We start from the raw sequence: 20,743 nt of genomic DNA on the forward strand, positions 1-20,743 counted from the left end.
AAGCATTCCTCTCCTCAGTAGACGCCTCGCCACGCACACCTTTGGAACAATGTGATAAAAGGGAACCATTTATGTAGTGCGGCCACAAGAAGCACGGTTGGTAGCAGAGGACAGACCATGGCACGCCACCGATTTGGCATCCAAACAAGGCTCATTACCACGCACCTCTCATCATCTCCCATTTTCACCACGGCCGCCATTGATGCATGCCCAATCAAGCTTTCGTCCAGTTGTCTCCGCTGTCAAAGAGGCGAAGAGCGGGACGGGCCACCAGCTAAGCAGCGCACAAATAGCATCCGGTCACAAATTGCATGCATTGATTCACCCCACTCGAAAAAATACAGCATTAACTCATTGTCGTAGTAACATTATTAAGCATTTCCATATCCTGCTGCATGCACACCCACCCACCCTTCGTGCGTGCGTATCTCCGTGTACAGTGGCGTGCGCGCGCGTCTGACGACGTGTCCCCACCTCGTATCGCCTCTCGCACGTTGGTTCTGGCTCCGGCCGGACCACGTGAGGCTCACGCGGCAGCTTCATCGTAGTATATCTAGGGGCCTGGCCTAAACCCTTCCTCCCCCTCTCCAGACACCAGCGGCCCAGCGAGCGACACGGGAGGAGCGCGCGCGGTAGTAGTCCTTCCCCGGCGCGCAGCGGTGCACCATGGCGTCCACCGGAGCCGTCCCCTGCTCCGTCCTCCTCCTGCTGCTCCTCTGCGCGTTCCCGCTGTGCCAGGGCCAGGCCGGACGGCACAACATCACGGAGATCCTCGCCGCCGCCAGCCCGGACTTAACCCAGTTCAGCGCCGCCCTGGCCGGCGCGAACCTCAGCGCCGAGATCGACGCGCGCAGCCCCGTCACCGTCCTCGCCGTCGACAACGCCGCCGTGGCGCGGCTCGCGGAGCGGCGCCTCCAGCCGGACGCCCTCGCGCGCGTGCTCTCCCTGCACGTCCTCCTCGACTACCTCGGCGACGCCAGGCTCCGCACCCTCGACGGCGGGTTCAGGCAGGCCGCCAGCCTCTACCAGGCCCACGGCGCGCCGGGGGCCGCCGGCATCGTGAACATCACGCGGGGCGGCAAGGACGACCACGTCTCGTTCCGGCCAGCGGAGGGGGTGAACGGGACAGCCGCCGTGTTCTACGTGAAGTCGGTCAAGGAGGCGCCCTGGGACATCGCCGTGCTGCAGGTGAGCGACGCCATCTCGTCCTTCACCGCCGAGGCGAAGGTGCCCACGCCGCCGGCCCCGGCCCCGGCTCCTGCTCCCAAGGCGCCTGCGCCTGCGCCTGCTCCTCTGGCGCCGGTCGTGGCCCCTGCACCTGCTAAGGCCCCGGCGGCCCTGCCTCCGTCGCCAAAGAATCACACCGCGCCACCGCCGAAGCCGGCCAAAGAGCCCGTGCCTTCCCCAACGCCCGTGGTGGAGACGCCGGCGGAAGAACCTGGGGCGGACGGAGACCAGCCGCCTGCCGACGAGCACAAGAGTGGCGCCAGCGACTCGGAGCCGTGGAGCCTCGGCGCGGTGGTGGCGGTGGCCGTGCCGGTCGTCGTGTTTCTGCTGTGGTGAGCAATCTGTGCTTGGAATGAATGCCCGCTGTCAGGGGCGCTGGATCCCGCGATTAGTGCTCGCTCTTACCCGATGGAAACAGTGGTTAATGAGCGCTGGTTATCGCTGGCAGATTTGAGCAGAATAATTGGACGATGCTCGCGTTTAGTCAAGGAGTGCATGGCTATGTTTGAATTGTTGCTAGTAATTTATTTCTGCGTTGCATGGACCGAGCTCTAGACTTTCCGATGAATCTTGCAAATCCACCTTTTTCTTTTCTTTGAGGGATCTTGCAAATCCACCTTTGTAAAACAAGGAAGAACACCCATTTAGCAAGGGGGTCTATCGACAAAATTCAAACCTACTCTTGCACGATCACATGGAAACCGATCGATCCAACCGCATTAGTTCATCACATAGGAAATGTTTACTTTTACGGAAATGATGTACAGTGTACGTTCTCTGGAAGCCGATCTCTCGTGCGGCCAATCCCAGCCACAAATCTCAACACGGTGACAATTGCGGCGGGTGCATTGTTCGTTCCATTGCACCCCCTGCGCAAAGCACACAAAACTTTCGATCCCTGTAGCAATCTGAGGGAACAACGCAAGCCCCGTCTTATCCCTTACTCTTCCCCTCAAAATCACATCCGGATGGCAAATTCTTTATCTAGCACATCCTCCAAACTAGCATGGACTGATCATCAATCTCACCACACTACCACAGGCACCAAACTAGCATTCAACTGACATGGAAAACATTTACATCTACCAAAACACTATGAGCATCATCATTAACGACAATCAAAACCTATCATACTACCAAAACGGCATCACTAGTATCTGTTCTACCACATCCTCACACACCATCATGAAGCAATAGTCTAATCTACCACATACTCACATATCTAAGCTACAACAAGGTCACAGATCTACTCTACAACGAGTAGGGAGTGATGTTACTTATAGCCATCGGAGTAGCGAGGCGGAGTCGTCAATGAACAACTCGGAGAAGAGGAGGAAGAAGAATCGCCATTGCCAACCATCGTCGACCGGAGAAGATGGCGCAACTTACCTACTTGTCGATGAAGAAGAACCCTAGGAGGGAGTGCTCGAAGGGGAAAGGGAAATGACGGCGCGGGTTCAGACGGTGAGCCGAAGGTAGGTAAATAGGGCGAGCAGTCGGCAGGAGATGACCGTATTACTCCCATCGATTTTTTGGGGACGCCTGCAAGCATGTGTCATCTTCCTATTCACGTGAGCCCAGCATCGCGTTGCCCCTACTTGCACGAGACGAGTCTGGCTGAGTGGAAACTAACAATTATATTGTTACTCGAAGGCCTAACTAAGAGGTGCTTTGAGATTCATGTGAGCCAAGATTTTGATGCAACCTACCTGACCAAACGGTCCAAAATTACATCCATGCACCTAACCAAACACGTCCATAGCGGCGCTTGAGACAAGACGAGAAGCGGCACGACTCACAGCTCGACGGCGGGGCAGGTGAGTTGCCTCTACGCCCTACTCCTCCTTCTATCTTCTCTCCAGCGAGCCTCGGGATGTCCGCATGCACCCTCTCTCCCAGCGCCAGTCTACTTCGTCCTCTTCCCCCCCCCCCCCGGGCTGATCACTAGATGATGACGAAGAACATAGGATTCTTGAAGATGCCAGGTCCCCCACCTCTCAGCGTCAAAATGATCACTAGGTGCTGAATTTTTAATGGGAATAACTCAAAAGACGGATCAACATCCTATAGGGTGGACATGGTGGGTCACTAATTGAGGTGCGCTTCTTCGGGAGCCTCCCCAAGAGCCACTTGGGGTGGGAAGAGAGCGAGCGCGCTCTCTGCCACCGCTACCTGCCGTGCTCTGGGCACTGCCTCCAAATTTTGTTTTTTATTTTGCTTTTTCACACACGTTTTTGGCTTTTAAGGGTTTTTTGGCTTTTCGGTTTTCTACCATTTTTTTCTTAGCTTTTCGACAAAAAAAAGTTGTGCAAAAAACGTTTTTCTTTTGCTTCCGCGAGAGGAAAGGTTTTACTTCTGCGAGAGGTATGGATTTGCTTCCACGAGAGGCACGACCATGCTTCTCGGAAACATAAAAAGGCGTCTTTCCTAAATAAAAAAATCTTTCGTGGGAGGCATGGCCGTGCCTCACGGAAACGAAAAAAATGTGTTTTTCTCTTTTTTTTTGTCCTTTCGTGAGAGGCACGGTTTTGCTTTCACAAGAGGCGCAAGCGTGCCTTTCGGAAAGAATAAAGTGCTTCCGGTTCGGCTTTTTGTTCGAGTTTTTTTGTGAAAAAAGTTTGCCATAATCTATCAATATGTGATCTAGTATTGAAGATCTCGACGCGAGAAATTCAATGGTGAAAACGATTTGAGATTTGAATGCACGGTTTAAGAGATAAAATATTTTAAATAAACGGATCTACGAAAAAAAAAACTCCCAGGTTGCAACAAGTGACACACATGCAGCGTGTCACTTGTCGCAATCCGAAGAGGGGGGAAGTGATCTTTGAAAGAAGTGCTCCTCAATTAGTGATTTCGTGGGTCGTGGCCCACCCTGGAATTTTAAACCGGCCTATATCATAGAAAATTACATATAGACCAGAAAAGAAAACAAGGCCCAACATCAATCTCCCGACCCATCTCAGCCAGCTAGCCCAACAAACATTCTCAAAAAAAAAAGAAGCTAGCCCAACAAACAACGCACGCAGGCACACTGGGACAGACAAAAAAAACTGGGACAGACGCACCGAGCCCCTACTCGCCCTCTACCTCGGCCGCTCGGCTCCTGATCTCGCCGGCTCGCCGCTTACCTCGCCGGACGCCATCGCCCGTCGCTGCCTGCCTCGCCGTCGCTAGACGCCAAGGAGGCGCCCCTTCCCGGAGCTCGGCGCTACCGCGCCCCCTTGGCGCCCCTGCAAACCGGCGCCTGCCGCCCAGTCCGCTGTCCGCCGATTCCGGCACTCGGCCGGCTGCAAGCCAGCAACCCTGCCCAGTGGCCAGCCTTTAGCCCGATTTGAGGACTTGAGGCAAGTTTTCCATTGCGCCACTTCCCATTCCCCAATTTCTGATTTAGGGTTTGCTCTTTGCTGTCTATTGCATTGGAAAGTGCCTCAAATTCCCCAATTTCCTCGTGCCTTCGCCCACCGAGTGGTCAACCAGCCAAAGACCATGTGGCGCCGAGCCGGACCGATCTGCCTCCACCTCGCCGGAATCGCCGGCCGCCGCATCCGACGACCCCCACAGCCTCCTGCTCCCACAGCCACCTGCTCTAGCTCCGCCTTCGCTTCATCCTCTTTCCACCACAATCTTGGAACCTTTCGGGATTCCATCGGAGTTCCTCCCTCTCGAAGCCTATCGAACCAGGCAGGAGGTGATGGCGGCATTGGCGGCGAGTGCTGGAGTTGTGGCGCCAAGGGGGCATTCCTCTCCTGCGGGTCCTGCAGGAGTGTGCAGCCCGTTGATCCTGCGATCGACTACTTCCGAATATTTGGCCTGTGAGTAGCAACCTTCCTGAACCTTCCATCTTTTGTTGCGTGTTTGTGGGCAATCAGACCATATTTGCCTGTGTGCTGTGTCTTTTGCTGAATTTGCTGTTATTCTAGTTTTGAAACAACTTTATTTATTTTCTTGTGAGAAATGCTGCATCTGGTGTACCGTACTTAACAAATATAATTTATGAGCACACCTGAATTTGCTGCATTATGATGTTAATATACTGGAATTTTGGCTGGTACTCTTTTGAACTTTCGTGTTCCCCATATATCAGCAAGCAAAATAATAAGGCATGGGACTGGTTGATGAATGAACTTTTGTGTGTGGCACAACTTTCTACCTATGATAATAACTGGATGCATATCTTCTGTTGGAATTGTGTCGAATATTTTTACAAGTCAGGTTAAGTTTGGACTTGGATTTGTATGGTGTGTAGATAGGGTATGGAGTCGTGTTCAAGGACACTTGTATCCTAGGCCTCCTATAACCAATGCCAAAATAATAGCACAGGTGCACGGCGGATCTGATGGCATGTCGGTGCCCGGGTGGTCTGGTGTTGGTATTGTAGCCTTTGTTGAGGAAATCGTTAACTGGTAGCTGTTCGGTCGGCTGGTGAGTAGGGGATTAATAGGCTAATCGGCAAGTTAATCGGCCATTTAATCAATTAATCGGACGATTTATCGGGTAATCGGCTACTCGGGGACCCTATGAGTAGGGATTAATCGGCAAGTTAACTGGTTAATCGGATGAATTCTTGAACAGAGTAGCGGTGTCAGCAGGGAGGAGCGCCCGTAGTCATGCCCCGGGGTTGTAGCCGAGTTCGGTGAACCTTGTTAACAAATCTCGATGCCGTGCCTCGTGTGTGATTGCTTGTCCTCGGAAAATCGACTTTGAGGATTGGATTTTCAAACATCTTCAGCCGCTCCGTGCACTTGTCAGTTCCTGTAATGCTACAATATTGTACCATTTGCTTCATCTTAAACATCACTTGCTCACGTCTTAATAATCATATCATTGATTCATCTCCCTTGAAATGATTTCTTGAAAGATCCTAACATTGCAAACATTGTTCATTCTAGTATAGTAACACCCTACGGCTTAAACATATAGAACAGTGGTTGAAATTTTAACTGGTTTCTGTAGGGACAGAGGATATGACGTAAAGGATACCAACTTAGAAGGAAAGTACAAAGACTGGCAGAAGAAGTTACATCCTGACCTTGTTCATTCTAAATCAGAGGTAGAGACTGACATCCTTAGCAAAAGTTGGATATTCCCATTTTAGTTTGAGCCTTCAAACCTCTCCTGATATGGCTTGTGTCTCTTGCAGAAAGAGAGAGATTTTGCGGCTGGGCAGTCAGCACTTGTCATTGAGGCATATCGCACACTGAGCAAACCTTTACCAAGGGCATTGTACTTGGTAAGTTGCTCCAGTGGTGTTCTTAAGTTTCACTGATGCAGAAGTGTTCAACCGTAAAAGCTTGACGTAATGATGTGTGGTTTGTTGGGCCATCCCAGCAGCTGTTATGGTTATATTGAGTTTTTCTTTCGTTGACTTACATAAGTAAATATGAAATTACATCTTACTGCCAAAACGCTTTTCAACCATACCAAACCATTTGGCAGCTGCAACTTGAGGGGATACACGTTGATGAGGAGAAGACTATCAATGATCCAGAACTTCTTATGGAGGTAAAACAATCTCCCCCTTTATGCTTTTGCATGCAGCCAACAAAAATCATCAAATTCTGCTTTCATATAGTTTACTTCCAATAGCTGCAAGAAGAATTAATTATTTTATATTACCAAGAAAATATATCTCGGCACATGATCACTCTGAAGAAAACTATACTTTCATTTAACTTGCAGATGATGGAGATACGCGAAGCAGTTAGCGAAGCCGGTGATTCGCAAACTCTGAAGAAGATCCAATCTCAGGTTCTTCTGAACATGATTACACCATGCCATTATCCCCAATGGGGAAGCAGAATTGGCTCACATTGTATGTAACCTTTCCCAGATGAAGAGTAAGCTCGAAACCTGGGCCAAATCCTTCCAGGAAGCGTTCGACAAGAGGGACTTCGACGGTGCCGTGGAAGCTACACAGAGGATGAGATACTATGAACGTGCTATGGAAGAAACTGTGAAGAAGCTTTGATCTTGGCCCCGACTGGGAGCCATGTAGATTGTTACGCCTTCAAGAAAACTAGACAGGGTCCACGGCGCCGGGAGTCTGGTGGCTGACATGCGCTTGTAAGCTGGTTGCAGGTCTGTTGAGGCATCCTGAGAGGCAGAGTCCGTACTACGTAGTTTGACTGAATAAAGTGACTCTGTTTTTATACGTTGTTTTCCTTGCGTTACCTGTGTTGTATCCTGGTTGGCTGGTGTGGCCGTGGGAAAATTATACTGCAGACAAAATACTGTGCTGGTTGCTTTTCGTGCGCGTACCGAGGGCAGATCAGGGAACTGTAGCTATCCCTGATTTTGCTTCGTACGTACGTCAGAGGATCTGCATCCCCTGAATAAACCTGATCATATGCCGGGCCGGGCCAGGTTTTGGGCTGGGCTTGAAAAAGCCTGAACCCCGGACTGGCCCGAAGCCTGAAAATGTCCCTTTTCTCAAGTGGAGACTGGCTCGAAAACAAGACTGAAAGCCTGCCTCGAATGCTGTTTTTTAGAAGAGTGTACACATGTAAGGCCAGCTCCAAAACCTGACCTGAAATGCTGAAAAACTGAAGCCCGAGCCTGGCCCAAATGCAGTTTCGGCTGCAAAATGGAGCCTGGGCACGACTCAAATGGCAAGCCCGACTTAGCCTGGCTTGATTTTTTTGGCTGAGCTCGGGACTGGTTGTCGAAGAACATGTTTGTACCGGTTTGGAGATCACCGCAAGATGCCAAGATCTACGAGTTCTGAGAAACTTAGTTCAAGGAGAACAATGTGAGGACAATTGTGCCGTAAGAGCGCTAAGCCTCTTCAACCAAGACGTATAACCAAGCAAAGGTTACTCGTGCGGTGCACATACAGGCTGGTTTCGCCATTAGCGATGAATTGGATTTTGAATAGTTTGAATTTGGGTAAACAAATCATTGTGTCTTCACCAAGCTTACGAGTTACAATTCCTTGAAACATGTATTTTGAGTACATTGTTGTGTTTTGAAGAATTCTTCTCTCTGTCCTCTCTGTGACTTCTGTGAAGACTTATCAAGTACTTCCATTCCATTACTTAATTTTGTTAAGTTATGTACTCATTATTGGTTTTGAGAATTGTGTCTTCTTGCTAGTTTAGTTTAATTGCTTAGTGTTTCTCTATTTACTAGTATCTTACTAGCTCGCTCCTGTCTACTTTTGTTACTACCTCCATCTGGTTTTCTTAGGCCCCCTCGTATTTAGTTCAAATTTTGACCATCTATTTGACTAATAAAATATAAAGCATATGCTAAAAGAATATGTTAATGGATTTGTATTTGGAATAGGTTTTCACTGATATAATTTTCTGACATGTAGTTTACATTTTATTAGTTAAATCTATTGTCAAATGTTAGCCCAAAATAAGAGGGGGCCTAATAAATTCGGACGGAGTAGTAGTTGTTTTCATTGCATGCTCCTAAGTTTAGCTTTCTACTTTTCTAGAATTCACCATTTCTGCTTAGTTGGAGTTTTGTTATTCAACTATTCTTCGAAGAACTTTTCTTTTTCAAAGAATATATTTAAAATACCCATTCACCCCCTCTAATCGTATACTTTGAACTTATAATTGGTATCAACGTAGGATACTTCCTTTGTCTCTGTGATTTGGCTTAACCATCTGACCACCATCGCACCCACAGATCCAACATACGCCAATAGTCTCACTGCTCGTCGTCCACTCGACGACCAATGTCGTGCTCGGTGGGTCACCGCCCGGCTTACTACGGTGGCACGATCGTTGGGACACTAGCGGCGGAGAACCTCCCCACCACCAATAGGGTTTGCCACCAGCGCAACGGAGAAGCAGAGGGCTAGGGTTAAAACTCCCGACTCCTATTTGGCGCCTTAAGCGCCGGTTAGAGTGTATTTTACTAACCGGCACACACCCCCTCTAGGTATCTAGATGGGCCGGCCACTTTAGTGTTTTGCTCCACCAGTTTTTCCCATTTTGTTTCCTTTTTCCTTTTTTGTTTCCTCCTTTTTCTATCTTCCTTTTTTTGTTTATCAAATTCGTGAACTTTTTGCAATTTTTCAAACTTATTTTCAAATTTGAAAACCTTTTTATGTTTGTTGTGAATTTTTATTTCAAATTCATGAACTTGTTTCAAATATTTTTTGAACTTTTCTTTTCCAAATTCATGATCTTTTCCGTTTTGTGAACTTTTGCCAAATTACAAATTTTCCAAATTCATGATCTTTTCTCAAATTTTGAACTTTTAAAACTTTTATGAACATTTTCAAAAAATAACTTTATTGAAATTTCATGAACTTTCTAAAATTTATTGAACTTTTATAAAAAAAATGTGAATGTTTCCCTTTTTAAGTCAATGGCTGACTCTCTGAGGTCAACGGTCGCTGGTGGACCGGTTAACGGTCAATGGTCGCATAGGCTCATCAGTCAACCCATTAAAAAACATAGTTGGTCGACCCATACTGTGTTGTGCGTGAATGCCAGTTACCCTAATTGACACAAAATTAAACTGAAAAATTTTAGCTGCGGTGGACTGGCAAATTCTATTAAAATTAATCCCGTTAAGGGCGCTGAGGGCGCTTAAGCAGTCTGGAGAGCGAGGAAGAATAAGATCAGGGAATTGACTTACAGTATCGAAACCGTTCATACGGAGTTTGCAGCGATGAGCAGGATCGCAAACGAGTATTTCCATAATATATTTGCTGCAGACACTACCTTGAATGCATCTGAAGTAGTAAGTTTGTTTGAACGAGTGGTGACGCCGGCTGATAATGACCAGCTGTGTGCGCCGTTTACGGACAAGGAGATCTCCGATGCATTGTTTCAAATTGGGCCTTTGAAGGCACCAGGCCCAGACGGCTTTCCCGCTCGTTTCTTCCAGCATAATTGGAGCACGGTGAAGGAGGGAGTGCTGGCTGCGGTCAGGAATTTTTTCCAGTTCTGGTGTTATGCCTGAGGGTGTTAAATGATACATCAATTGTGCTCATCCCAAAAACATCTAACCTCTCAAGGATGTCTGACTATAGGCCAATAAGTCTTTGTAATGTCACCTACAAGGTAATTTCAAAGTGCCTTGTTAACAGATTAAGGCCCTTGCTGGATGATATAATCTATGTGGAGCAAAGTGCATTTATACCAGGCAGGATTATTACAGACAATGCTTTGGTTGCCTTCGAGTGCTTGCATTATATTAAACAAGAGAAGGATCCCTCAAGGAGTTTTTGTGCATATAAGTTGGACTTGTCAAAAGCTTATGATAGAGTTGATTGGGCTTTCTTGAAGCAGGTGATGCAAAGGTTAGGGTTCTCTCATCGATGAATGCTACCTCTTAAGCACTGCGTTGGTTTTCCCTTAAAGAGGAAAGGATGATGAAGTAAAGTAGCGTAAGTATTTTCCTCAGTTTTTGAAAACCAAGATATCAATCCAGTAGGAGATCACGCTCGAGTCCCACGCACCTACACAAACAAATAAGAACCTCGCAACCAACGCGATAAAGGGGTTGTCAATCCCTTCGCAGTCACTTACGAGAGTGAGATCTGATAGATATGATAAGATAATATTTTTGGTATTTTTATGATAAAGAGAAATAAAGATGCAAAGTAAAATAAACGACAATAGAAATAGCTAAGTGTTGGAAGATTAATATGATGGAAGATAGACCCGGGGCCATAGGTTTTACTAGTGGCTTCTCTCAAGAGCATAAGTATTACGGTGGGTAAACGAATTACTGTCGAGCAATTGATAGAATTGAGCATAGTTATGAGAATATCTAGGTATGATCATGTATATAGGCATCACGTCAGTGACAAGTAGACCGAAACGCTTCTGCATCTACTACTATTACTCCACATATCGACCGCTATCCAGCATGCATCTAGAGTATTAAGTTCATAAGAACAGAGTAATGCTTTAAGTAAGATGACATGACGTAGAGGGATAAACTCATGCAATATGATATAAACCCCATCTTTTTATCCTCGATGGCAACAATACAATACGTGTCGTTTCCCTTTCTGTCACTGGGATCGAGCACCGCAAGATTGAACCCAAAGCTAAGCACTTCTCCCATTGCAAGAAAGATCAATCTAGTAGGCCAAACCAAACTGATTATTTTGAAGAGACTTGCAAAGATAACCAATCGTACATAAAAGTATTCAGAGGAGATTCAAATATTGTTCATAGATAATCTGGATCATAAACCCACAATTCATCGGATCTCGACAAACACACCGCAAAAAAATATTACATCGAATAGATCTCCAAGAGAATCGAGGAGAACTTTGTATTGTGATCCAAAGAGAGAGAAGAAGCCATCTAGCTAATAACTATGGACCCGAAGGTCTGAAGTAAACTATTCACACATCACCGGAGAGGCCATGGAGTTGATGTAGAGGCCCTCCGTGATCAATGCCCCCTCCGGCGGAGCTCTGGAAAAGGCCCCAAGATGGGATCTCTCGTGTACAGAAGGTTGCGGCGGTGGAATTAGGTTTTTGTGGTGCTCCTGTATGTTTGGGGATACGTGGATATATATAGGAGGAATAAGTAGGTCGGTGGAGCAATGAGGGGCCCACGAGGGTGGAGGGCGCTCCCCCCTGCCTCATGGCCTCCTCGATTGTTTCTTGACGCCCACTCCAAGTCTCCTGGATCACGTTTGTTGAGAAAATCATGTTCCCGAAGGTTTCATTCCGTTTGGACTCCATTTGATATTCCTTTTCGGTGAAACTCTAAAATAGGCAAAAAACTACAATTTGGGTTGGGCCTCCGGTTAGTAGGTTAGTCCCAAAAATGATATAAAAATGTAAAATAAAGCCCATTAACATCCAAAATAGATAATATAATAGCATGGAGCAATCAAAAATTATAGATACGTTGGAGACGTATCAAGCATTCGCAAGCTTAATTCCTGCTCGTCCTCGAGTAGGTAAATGATAAAAAGAATTTTTGATGTGGAATGCTTTCTAACATATTTTTCAATGTGATTTTTCTTTATTATGGCATGAATGTTCAGATCCGAAAGATTCAAGATAAAAGTTTAATATTGACATAAAAATAGTAATACTTCAAGCATACTAACTAAGCATGTCTTCTCAAAACAACATGGCCAAAGAAAATTATCCCTACAAAATCATATAGTCTGCCTATGCTCCATCTTCACCATACAAAATATTCAAATCATTCACAACCCCGATGAAAAGCCAAGTAATTGTTTTATACTTTTGATGTTCTCAAACTTTTTCAATCTTCACGCAATACATGAGCGTGAGCCATGGATATAGCACTATATGTGAAATAGAATGATGGTTGTGGAGAAGACAAAAAGGAGAAGATAGTCTCACATCAACTAGGCGTATCAACGGGCTATGGAGATGCCCATCAATAGATATCAATGTGAGTGAGTAGGGATTGCCATGCAACGGATGCACTAGAGCTATAAGTATATGAAAGCTCAACAAAAGAAACTAAGTGGGTGTGCATCCAACTTGCTTGCTCATGAAGACCTAGGGCATTTTGAGGAAGCCCATCATTGGAATATACAAGCCAAGTTCTATAATGAAAAATTCCCACTAGTATATGAAAGTGATATCATAGGAGACTCTCTATCATGAAGATCATGGTGCTACTTTGAAGCACAAGTGTGGAAAAATGATAGTAGCATTGTCCCTTCTCTCTTTTTCTCTCATTTTCTTTTTGGGCCTTCTCCTTTTTTATGGCCTTTCTCTTTTTTTCATTTTTTTCGTCCGGAGTCTCATCCCGACTTGTGGGAAAATCATAGTCTCTATCATCCTTTCCTCACTTGGGACAATGCTCTAATAATGATGATCATCACACTTTATTTACTTACAACTCAAGAATTACAACTCGATACTTAGAACAAAATATGACTCTATGTGAATGCCTCCGGCGGTGTACCGGGATGTGCAATGATGCATGAGTGACATGTATGAAGAATTATGAACGGTGTCTTTGCCACAAATACGATGTCAACTACATGATCATGCAAGCAATATAGCAATGATGAAGCGTGTCATAATAACAGAACGGTGGAAAGATGCATGGCAATATATCTCGGAATGGCTATGGAAATGCCATAATAGATACGTATGGTGACTGTTTTGAGGAAGGTATATATGGTGGGTGTATGATACCGGCGAAAAGTGCGCGATATTAGAGAGGCTGGCAATGGTAGAAGGGTGAGAGTGCGTATAATCTGCGGACTCAACATTAATCATAAAGAACTCACATACTTATTGCAAAAATCTATTAGTTATCAAAACAAAGTATTACGCGCATGCTCCTAGGGGGATAGATTGGTAGGAAAAGACCATCGCTCGTCCCCGACCGCCACTCATAAGGAGGACAATCAATAAATAAATCATGCTCCGACTTCGTCACATAACGGTTCACCATACGTGCATGCTACGGGAATCAAAAACTTCAACACAAGTATTTCTAAAATTCACAACTACTCAACTAGCATGACTCTAATATCACCATCTCCATATCTCAAAACAATTATCAAGTATCAAACTTCTCATAGTATTCAATGCACTTCTATGAAAGTTTTTATATTATTCCTAAAAGCAAATTTCCATGTTGTTCTAAAGGACTCTCAAAATAATATAAGTAAAGCATGATATATCAATTATTTTTATAAAATAAAACCACCGCCGTGCTCTAAAAGGTATAAGTGAAGCACTAGAGCAAAAACTATATGGCTCAAAAGATATAAGTGAAGCACATAGAGTATTCTAATAAATTTCAAATCATGTGAGTCTCTCTCAAAAGGTGTGTACAGAAAATATGATTGTGGTAAACTAAAAAGCAAAGACTCAAATCATACAAGACGCTCCAAGCAAAACACATATCATGTGGTGAATAAAAATATAGCCCCAAATAAAGTTACCGATAGACGAAGACGAAAGAGGGGATGCCTTCCGGGGCATCCCCAAGCTTAGGCTTTTTGGTGTCCTTGAATTTTAACTTGGGGTGCCATGGGCATCCCCAAGCTTAGGCTCTTGCCACTCCTTGTTCCATAATCCATCGAATCTTTACCCAAAACTTGAAAACTTTACAACACAAAACTTAAATAGAAAATCTCGTGAGCTCCGTTAGCGAAAGAAAACAAAACACCACTTTAAGGTACTGTAATGAACTCATTCTTGATTTATATTGGTGTTAAACCTACTGTATTCCAACTTCTCTATGGTTTATAAACTCTTTTACTAGCCATAGATTCATCAAAATAAGCAAACAACACACGAAAAACAGAATCTGTCAAAAAACAGTCTGTAGTAATCTGTAGCTAACGCAAACTTCTGGAACCCCCAAAATTCTAAAATAAATTTCTGGACGTGAGTAATTTATCTAGTAATCATCTGCAAAAATAATTAACTAAATAGCACTTTCCAAATAAAAATGACAGCAATTCTCGTGAGCGCTAAAGTTTCTGTTTTTTACAGCAAGATCAAAAAGACTTTCCCCAAGTCTTCCCAACAGTTCTACTTGGCACAAACACTAATTAAACAAAAAAAACAACCAAAACAGAGGCTAGATAAATTATTTATTATTAAACAGGAGCAAAAAGCAAGGAATAAAAATAAAATTGGGTTGCCTCCCAACAAGCGCTATCGTTTAACGCCCCTAGCTAGGCATAAAAGCGAAGATAGATCTAGGTATTGCCATCTTTGGTAGGCAATCCATAAGTGGCTCTCATAATAGATTCATATGGTAATTTAACTTTCTTTCTAGGGAAGTGTTCCATGCCTTTCCTTAATGGAAATTGGAATTTAATATTCCCTTCCTTCATATCAATAATTGCACCAATCGTTCTAAGGAAAGGTCTACCAAGAATAATAGGACATGAAGGATTGCAATCTATGTCAAGAACAATTAAATCAACGGGCACATAGTTCCTATTTGAAAAAATAAGAACATCATTAATTCTTCCCATAGGTTTTTTAATAGTGGAATCCGCAAGGTGCAAGTTTAAAGAACAATCATCAAATTCACGGAATCCTAGCAAATCACATAAAGTTTTCGGAATCGTGGAAACACTAGCACCCAAATCACACAAAGCATAGCATTCATGATCTTTAATTTTAATTTTAATAGTAGGTTCCCACTCATCATAAAGTTTTCTAGGGGTAGAAACTTCCAACTCAAATTTTTCTTCATAAGATTGCATCAAAGCATCAACGATATGTTTAGTAAAAGCTTTATTTTGACTATAAGCATGAGGAGAATTTAGCATGGATTGCAACAAGAAAATACAATCTATCAAAGAGCAATTATCATAATTAAATTCCTTGAAATCTAAAATAGTGGGTTCATTGATATCTAAAGTTTTGACCTCTTCAATCCCATTTTTACCAATTTTTGCATCAAGATCAAAAAACTCTGAATTTTTGGAACGCCTTCTAGGTAAAGGTGGATCATCTTCAGTCCCATAATTATCAAGATTCATATTGCAAAACAAAGATTTAATAGGAGACACATCAATAACTTTTAGATCTTCATCTTTATTTTCACAAAAACTAGAAGAACACAATTTCACAAAGCAATCTTTCTTAGCACGCATCCTAGCGGTTCTTTCTTTGCACTCATCAATGGAAATTCTCATGGCTTTGAGAGACTCATTGATATCATGCTTAGGTGGAATAGATCTAAGTTTCAAAGAATCAACATCAAGAGAAATTCCGTCAACGTTCCTAGCCAATTCATCAACCTTAAGCAATTTTTCTTCAAGCAAAGCATTGAAACTCTTTTGCGAAGTAATAAATTCTTTAATAATATATTCAAAATCAGAGGGCATCTTATTATAATTTCCATAAGAATTGTTGTAGGAATTACCATAATTATTAAAGGAATTACTAGGAAACGGCCTAGAATTAAAATTTCCTCTATACGCGCTGTTACTAAAATTATTCCTACCAACAAAATTCACATCCATAATTCATTATTATTCTCAATCAAGGTAGACAAAGGCATATCATTAGGATCAGTAGGAGCACTCTTATTAGCAAACAATTTCATAAGTTCATCCATCTTTCCACTCAAAACATTAATTTCTTCTATCGCATGCACTTTTTTACTAGTAGATCTTTCAGTGTGCCATTGAGAATAATTAACCATAATATTATCTAGGAGTTTGGTAGCTTCTCCTAAAGTGATTTCCATAAAAGTGCCTCCCGCGGCCGAATCTAAAAGATTTCTAGAAGCAAAATTCAATCCGGCATAAAAATTTGTATAATCATCCAAAGATTCAAACCATGTGTAGGGTAATTACGTATCATTAATTTCATCCTCTCCCAAGCTTGTGCAACATGTTCATGATCAAGTTGCTTAAAATTCATAATATCGTTTCTAAGAGAGATGATCTTAGCGGGAGGAAAATATTTAGAGATAAAAGCATATTTGCACTTATTCCATGAATCAATATTATTTTTAGGCAAAGATGAAAACCAAGCTTTAGCATGATCTCTAAGTGAAAACGGAAATAGCTTAAGTTTAACAATATCATTATCCACATCTTTCTTCTTTTGCATATCACACAAATCAACAAAGTTGATTAGATGGGTAGCGGCATCTTCACTAGGAAGGCCGGCGAATTGATCTTTCATGACAAGATTCAACAAAGCAGCATTAATTTCACAAGATTCAGCATTGGTAAGAGGAGCAATCAGAGTGCTAAGAAAATAATTGTTGTTGGTATTGGCAAAGTCACACAATTTAGTATTGTATTGAGTCATCGTGACAAGCAAGCAATCCAACACACGGGCAAACAAAAAGCAAGCGAAAAAGAGGCGAACGGAAAAAGAGAGGACGAATAAAACAGCAAGGGTAAAGTGGGGGACAGGAAAACGAGAGGCAAACGGCAAATAATGTAATGCGAGGGATAAGAGTTTGTGATGGGTACTTAGTATGTCTTGACTTGTGCATAGAGTCCCCGGCAATGGTGCCAGGGGATTCAAATCTTGACTTGACTTGGCACGAATCTCCCCGGCAACGGAGCCAGAAATCCTTCTTGCTACCTCTTGAGCACTGCGTTGGTTTTCCCTTGAAGAGGAAAGGGTGATATAGTAAAGTAGCGTAAGTATTTCCCTTAGTTTTTGAAAACCAAGGTATCAATCTAGTAGGAGATCACGCTCGAGTCCCACGCACCTACACAAACAAATAAGAACCTCACAACCAACGCGATAAAGGGGTTGTCAATCCCTTCACGGTCACTTACGAGAGTGAGATCTGATAGATATGATAAGATAATATTTTTGGTATTTTTATGATAAAGAGAAATAAAGATGCAAAGTAAAATAAACGGCAATAGAAATAGCTAAGTGTTGGAAGATTAATATGATGGAAGATAGACCCGGGGGCCATAGGTTTCACTAGTGGCTTCTCTCAAGAGCATAAGTATTACGGTGGGTAAACGAATTACTGTCGAGCAATTGCTAGAATTGAGCATAGTTATGAGAATATCTAGGTATGATCATGTATATAGGCATCACGTCCGTGACAAGTAAACCGAAACGATTCTGCATCTACTACTATTACTCCACACATCGACCGCTATCCAGCATACATCTAGAGTATTAAGTTCATAAGAACAGAGTAATGCTTTAAGTAAGATGACATGATGTAGAGGGATAAACTCATGCAATATGATATAAACCCCATCTTTTTATCCTCGATGGCAACAATACAATACGTGTCGTTTTCCTTTCTGGCACTGGGATCGAGCACCGCAAGATTGAACCCAAAGCTAAGCACTTCTCCCATTGCAAGAAAGATCAATCTAGTAGGCCAAACCAAACTGATATTTCGAAGAGACTTGCAAAGATAACCAATCATACATAAAAGAATTCAGAGAAGATTCAAATATTGTTCATAGATAATCTGGATCATAAACCCACAATTCATCGGATCTCGACAAACACACCGCAAAAGAAGATTACATCTAATAGATCTCCAAGAGAATCGAGGAGAACTTTGTATTGAGATCCAAAGAGAGAGAAGAAGCCATCTAGCTAATAACTATGGACCCGAAGGTCTGAAGTAAACTACTCACGCATCATCGGAGAGGCCATGGAGTTGATGTAGAGGCCCTCCGTGATCAATGCCCCCTTCAGCGGAGCTCCGGAAAAGGCCCCAAGATGGGATCTCTCGGGTACAGAAGGTTGTGGCGGTGGAATTAGGTTTTCATGGTGCTCCTGGATGTTTGGGAGGTACGTGGATATATATAGGAGGAAGAAGTAGGTCAGTGGAGCAACGAGGGGCCCACGAGGGTGGAGGGCGCGCCTAGGGGGGTAGGCGCGCCCCCCTGCCTCGTGGCCTCCTCGATTATTTCTTGACACCCACTCCAAGTCTACTGGATCACATTCGTTGAGAAAATCACGTTCCCGAAGGTTTCATTCCATTTGGACTCCGTTTGATATTCCTTTTCGGCGAAACTATAAAATAGGCAAAAAACAGCAATTTGGGTTGGGCCTCCGGTTAGTAGGTTAGTCCCAAAAATGATATAAAAGTGTAAAATAAAGCCCATTAACATCCAAAATAGATAATATAATAGCATGGAGCAATCAAAAATTATAGATACGTTGGAGACGTATCAATGGATTGACTGGATAATAGTGTGTGTCACACCGGTGAGGTATTCAATAAAGTTAAATGGAACTCTCCTGGATTTATTTGCACCGTCGCATGGGCTACAGCAAGGAGACCCAATCTCTCCGTTCTTATTCTTATTTGTGGCAGATGGTCTTTCAGCTATTTTGAAAAGCAAGGTGCAAGCTGGCGATATTGCTCCAGTAAAAATTTGTAGAGAGCACCGGGCATATCTCACTTGCTTTTTGCAGATGATACCATTCTGTTTTTTCAGGCATCGAGGGATCAAGCGGGGCATGTTAAAGCATCTTTGGATCTATATAGTGCGGCCACGGGCCAAAGTTTGAACTATGACAAGTGCTCGATATTCTTTGGTGAAGCGTGCCCGGTCCCGACTCAGGAGCAGGTCAGGGATGTTCTTAAACTCACAAGTTTGGTATTTGAGGAGAAGTACTTGGGTCTTCCCACTCCCGAGGGACGAATGTCTAAAGGTAAGTTTCAAAATCTTCAGACAAGCCTTACCAAAAGATTTGTCCAGTGGGGAGACGGATATTTGGCGTAGCCGGGGAGAGAGGTGCTTATAAAGTCTGTCGCGCAAGCTTTACCCACATATATAATGGGAGTGTTCAAGTTACCGTTCTCGGTGTGTGACGATCTCACTAGAATGGTGAGGAATTTTTATTGGGGATCGGAGAAGGGGAAGAGGAAGGTTCATTGGAAGGGATGGGATCATCTTATGCAGCCAAAAGATAGAGGTGGGATCGGTTTCCGAGATTTTCGTATATTCAACCAAGCCCTTCTAGCGCGCCAGGCTTGGAGGTTGATCACAAGGCCGGATAGTTTGTGTGCTCGCTTGCTCAAATCCAAATACTACCCGGCTGGTAAGTTAGAAGATACGGTGTTTGCTGGAAATGCCTCATTGTCTTGGCTGGCTATTAGCCATGGTTTAGAGTTATTGAAGAAAGGTTTGATCTGGAGAATAGGCAATGGGAGAAGCATTCGGGTGTGGCGTTATAGTTGGATCCCACGACCCTTCTCGTATAAACCAATCTCAAGGCAGGGAGTTTGTCGCATTCGATATGTGTCCGATCTCTTGAATGACAATGGGTCCTGGAAAGTTCAAACTCTGAACCAATATTTCATGCAAGCAGATGTGGTGGAGATTCTGAAGATCAGGGTCTCACCCAGGCGTGGCGAAGATGTTATTGCATGGGGGCCGGACAAGTTGGGTGTCTTCTCCATGAAGAGCGCATATCATCTAGCGTTTGATGAGTTACACGGGGCCAATGCAGCATCCTCTAGTTCGTCGCCGTCCGGTGCGAGAACCTATTGGAAGTTCATCTAGAGTTGTGGAGTTCCGCCAACAGTGGCAAATTTTGCATGGAGAGTTGTGACCGATGGGCTGCCAACGTGGAAAAAATAAGCATAAGATTGGATTGGAGACCACAAGTATTTGCCCAGTTTGTGGACTAGACACGGAGGACAACTTCCACCCGTTTTTGAGTTGTCAATTCGGGAGGGATCTATATTTGAACATGGCAAAAATCTGGAGATTACCTTGGCTACAGTCAATTGATAACTGTGGAAAGGAGTGGCTATTGTAGTTACTTGTACCAAGAAGTGAGATCGAGAGGTGTATGCTTCTTCTTGTTTTCTGGAGAAGTTGGTACATACGCAATGAGGTGGTGCATCATAAACCGGCGCCGCAGATGGATGTATCGGTCCGATTCCTGCAGAGCTATCTTCTCTCACTGATGGCCATCAAGAATGATAATGGTCCTGATTCAGCGAAAGGAAAAGCATACATTACGATGGACAGTAGGTTTCAACCGGTTACTCATAAGGCCAAGTTGCCTAGTTGGGAGAAACCGAAGCAAGGGTGGACAAAACTAAACACAGATAGAGCTTTTGTGTCATGCGATGACGCTGGTGCGGGCATGGTC

The 20,743-nt window shown here is 43.9% G+C and overlaps 2 protein-coding genes across 3 annotated transcripts; both read left to right on the top strand.

Annotated features, from left to right (window-relative positions):
- Positions 1 to 555: 555 nt before the first annotated feature.
- LOC125521642 (fasciclin-like arabinogalactan protein 1) lies at positions 556 to 1,789 on the top strand. Its single transcript, XM_048686703.1, has one exon. It carries the CDS (start codon positions 667 to 669, stop codon positions 1,561 to 1,563), a length of 897 nt encoding a protein of 298 aa, XP_048542660.1. The 5' UTR covers positions 556 to 666; the 3' UTR covers positions 1,564 to 1,789.
- A 2,465-nt stretch (positions 1,790 to 4,254) lies between these two features.
- Positions 4,255 to 7,477, top strand: LOC125521624 (iron-sulfur cluster co-chaperone protein HscB homolog). Of its 2 annotated transcripts, none has more exons than XM_048686685.1 (6): positions 4,255 to 5,042; positions 6,190 to 6,280; positions 6,371 to 6,460; positions 6,667 to 6,732; positions 6,910 to 6,978; positions 7,061 to 7,477. In XM_048686685.1, the coding sequence occupies exons 1-6, from the start codon at positions 4,717 to 4,719 to the stop codon at positions 7,196 to 7,198; spliced, it is 780 nt and encodes a 259-aa protein (XP_048542642.1). In that variant the 5' UTR covers positions 4,255 to 4,716; the 3' UTR covers positions 7,199 to 7,477. The 2 variants fall into 2 exon arrangements, with proteins under 2 accessions (XP_048542642.1, XP_048542641.1); XM_048686684.1 differs by having other exon boundaries at positions 4,258 to 5,042; positions 6,184 to 6,280.
- The last annotated feature ends 13,266 nt before the right edge of the window (positions 7,478 to 20,743 follow it).

This window comes from Triticum urartu, chromosome 7, assembly GCF_003073215.2.
Source record: "Triticum urartu cultivar G1812 chromosome 7, Tu2.1, whole genome shotgun sequence".
Classification (NCBI taxonomy): domain Eukaryota; kingdom Viridiplantae; phylum Streptophyta; class Magnoliopsida; order Poales; family Poaceae; genus Triticum; species Triticum urartu.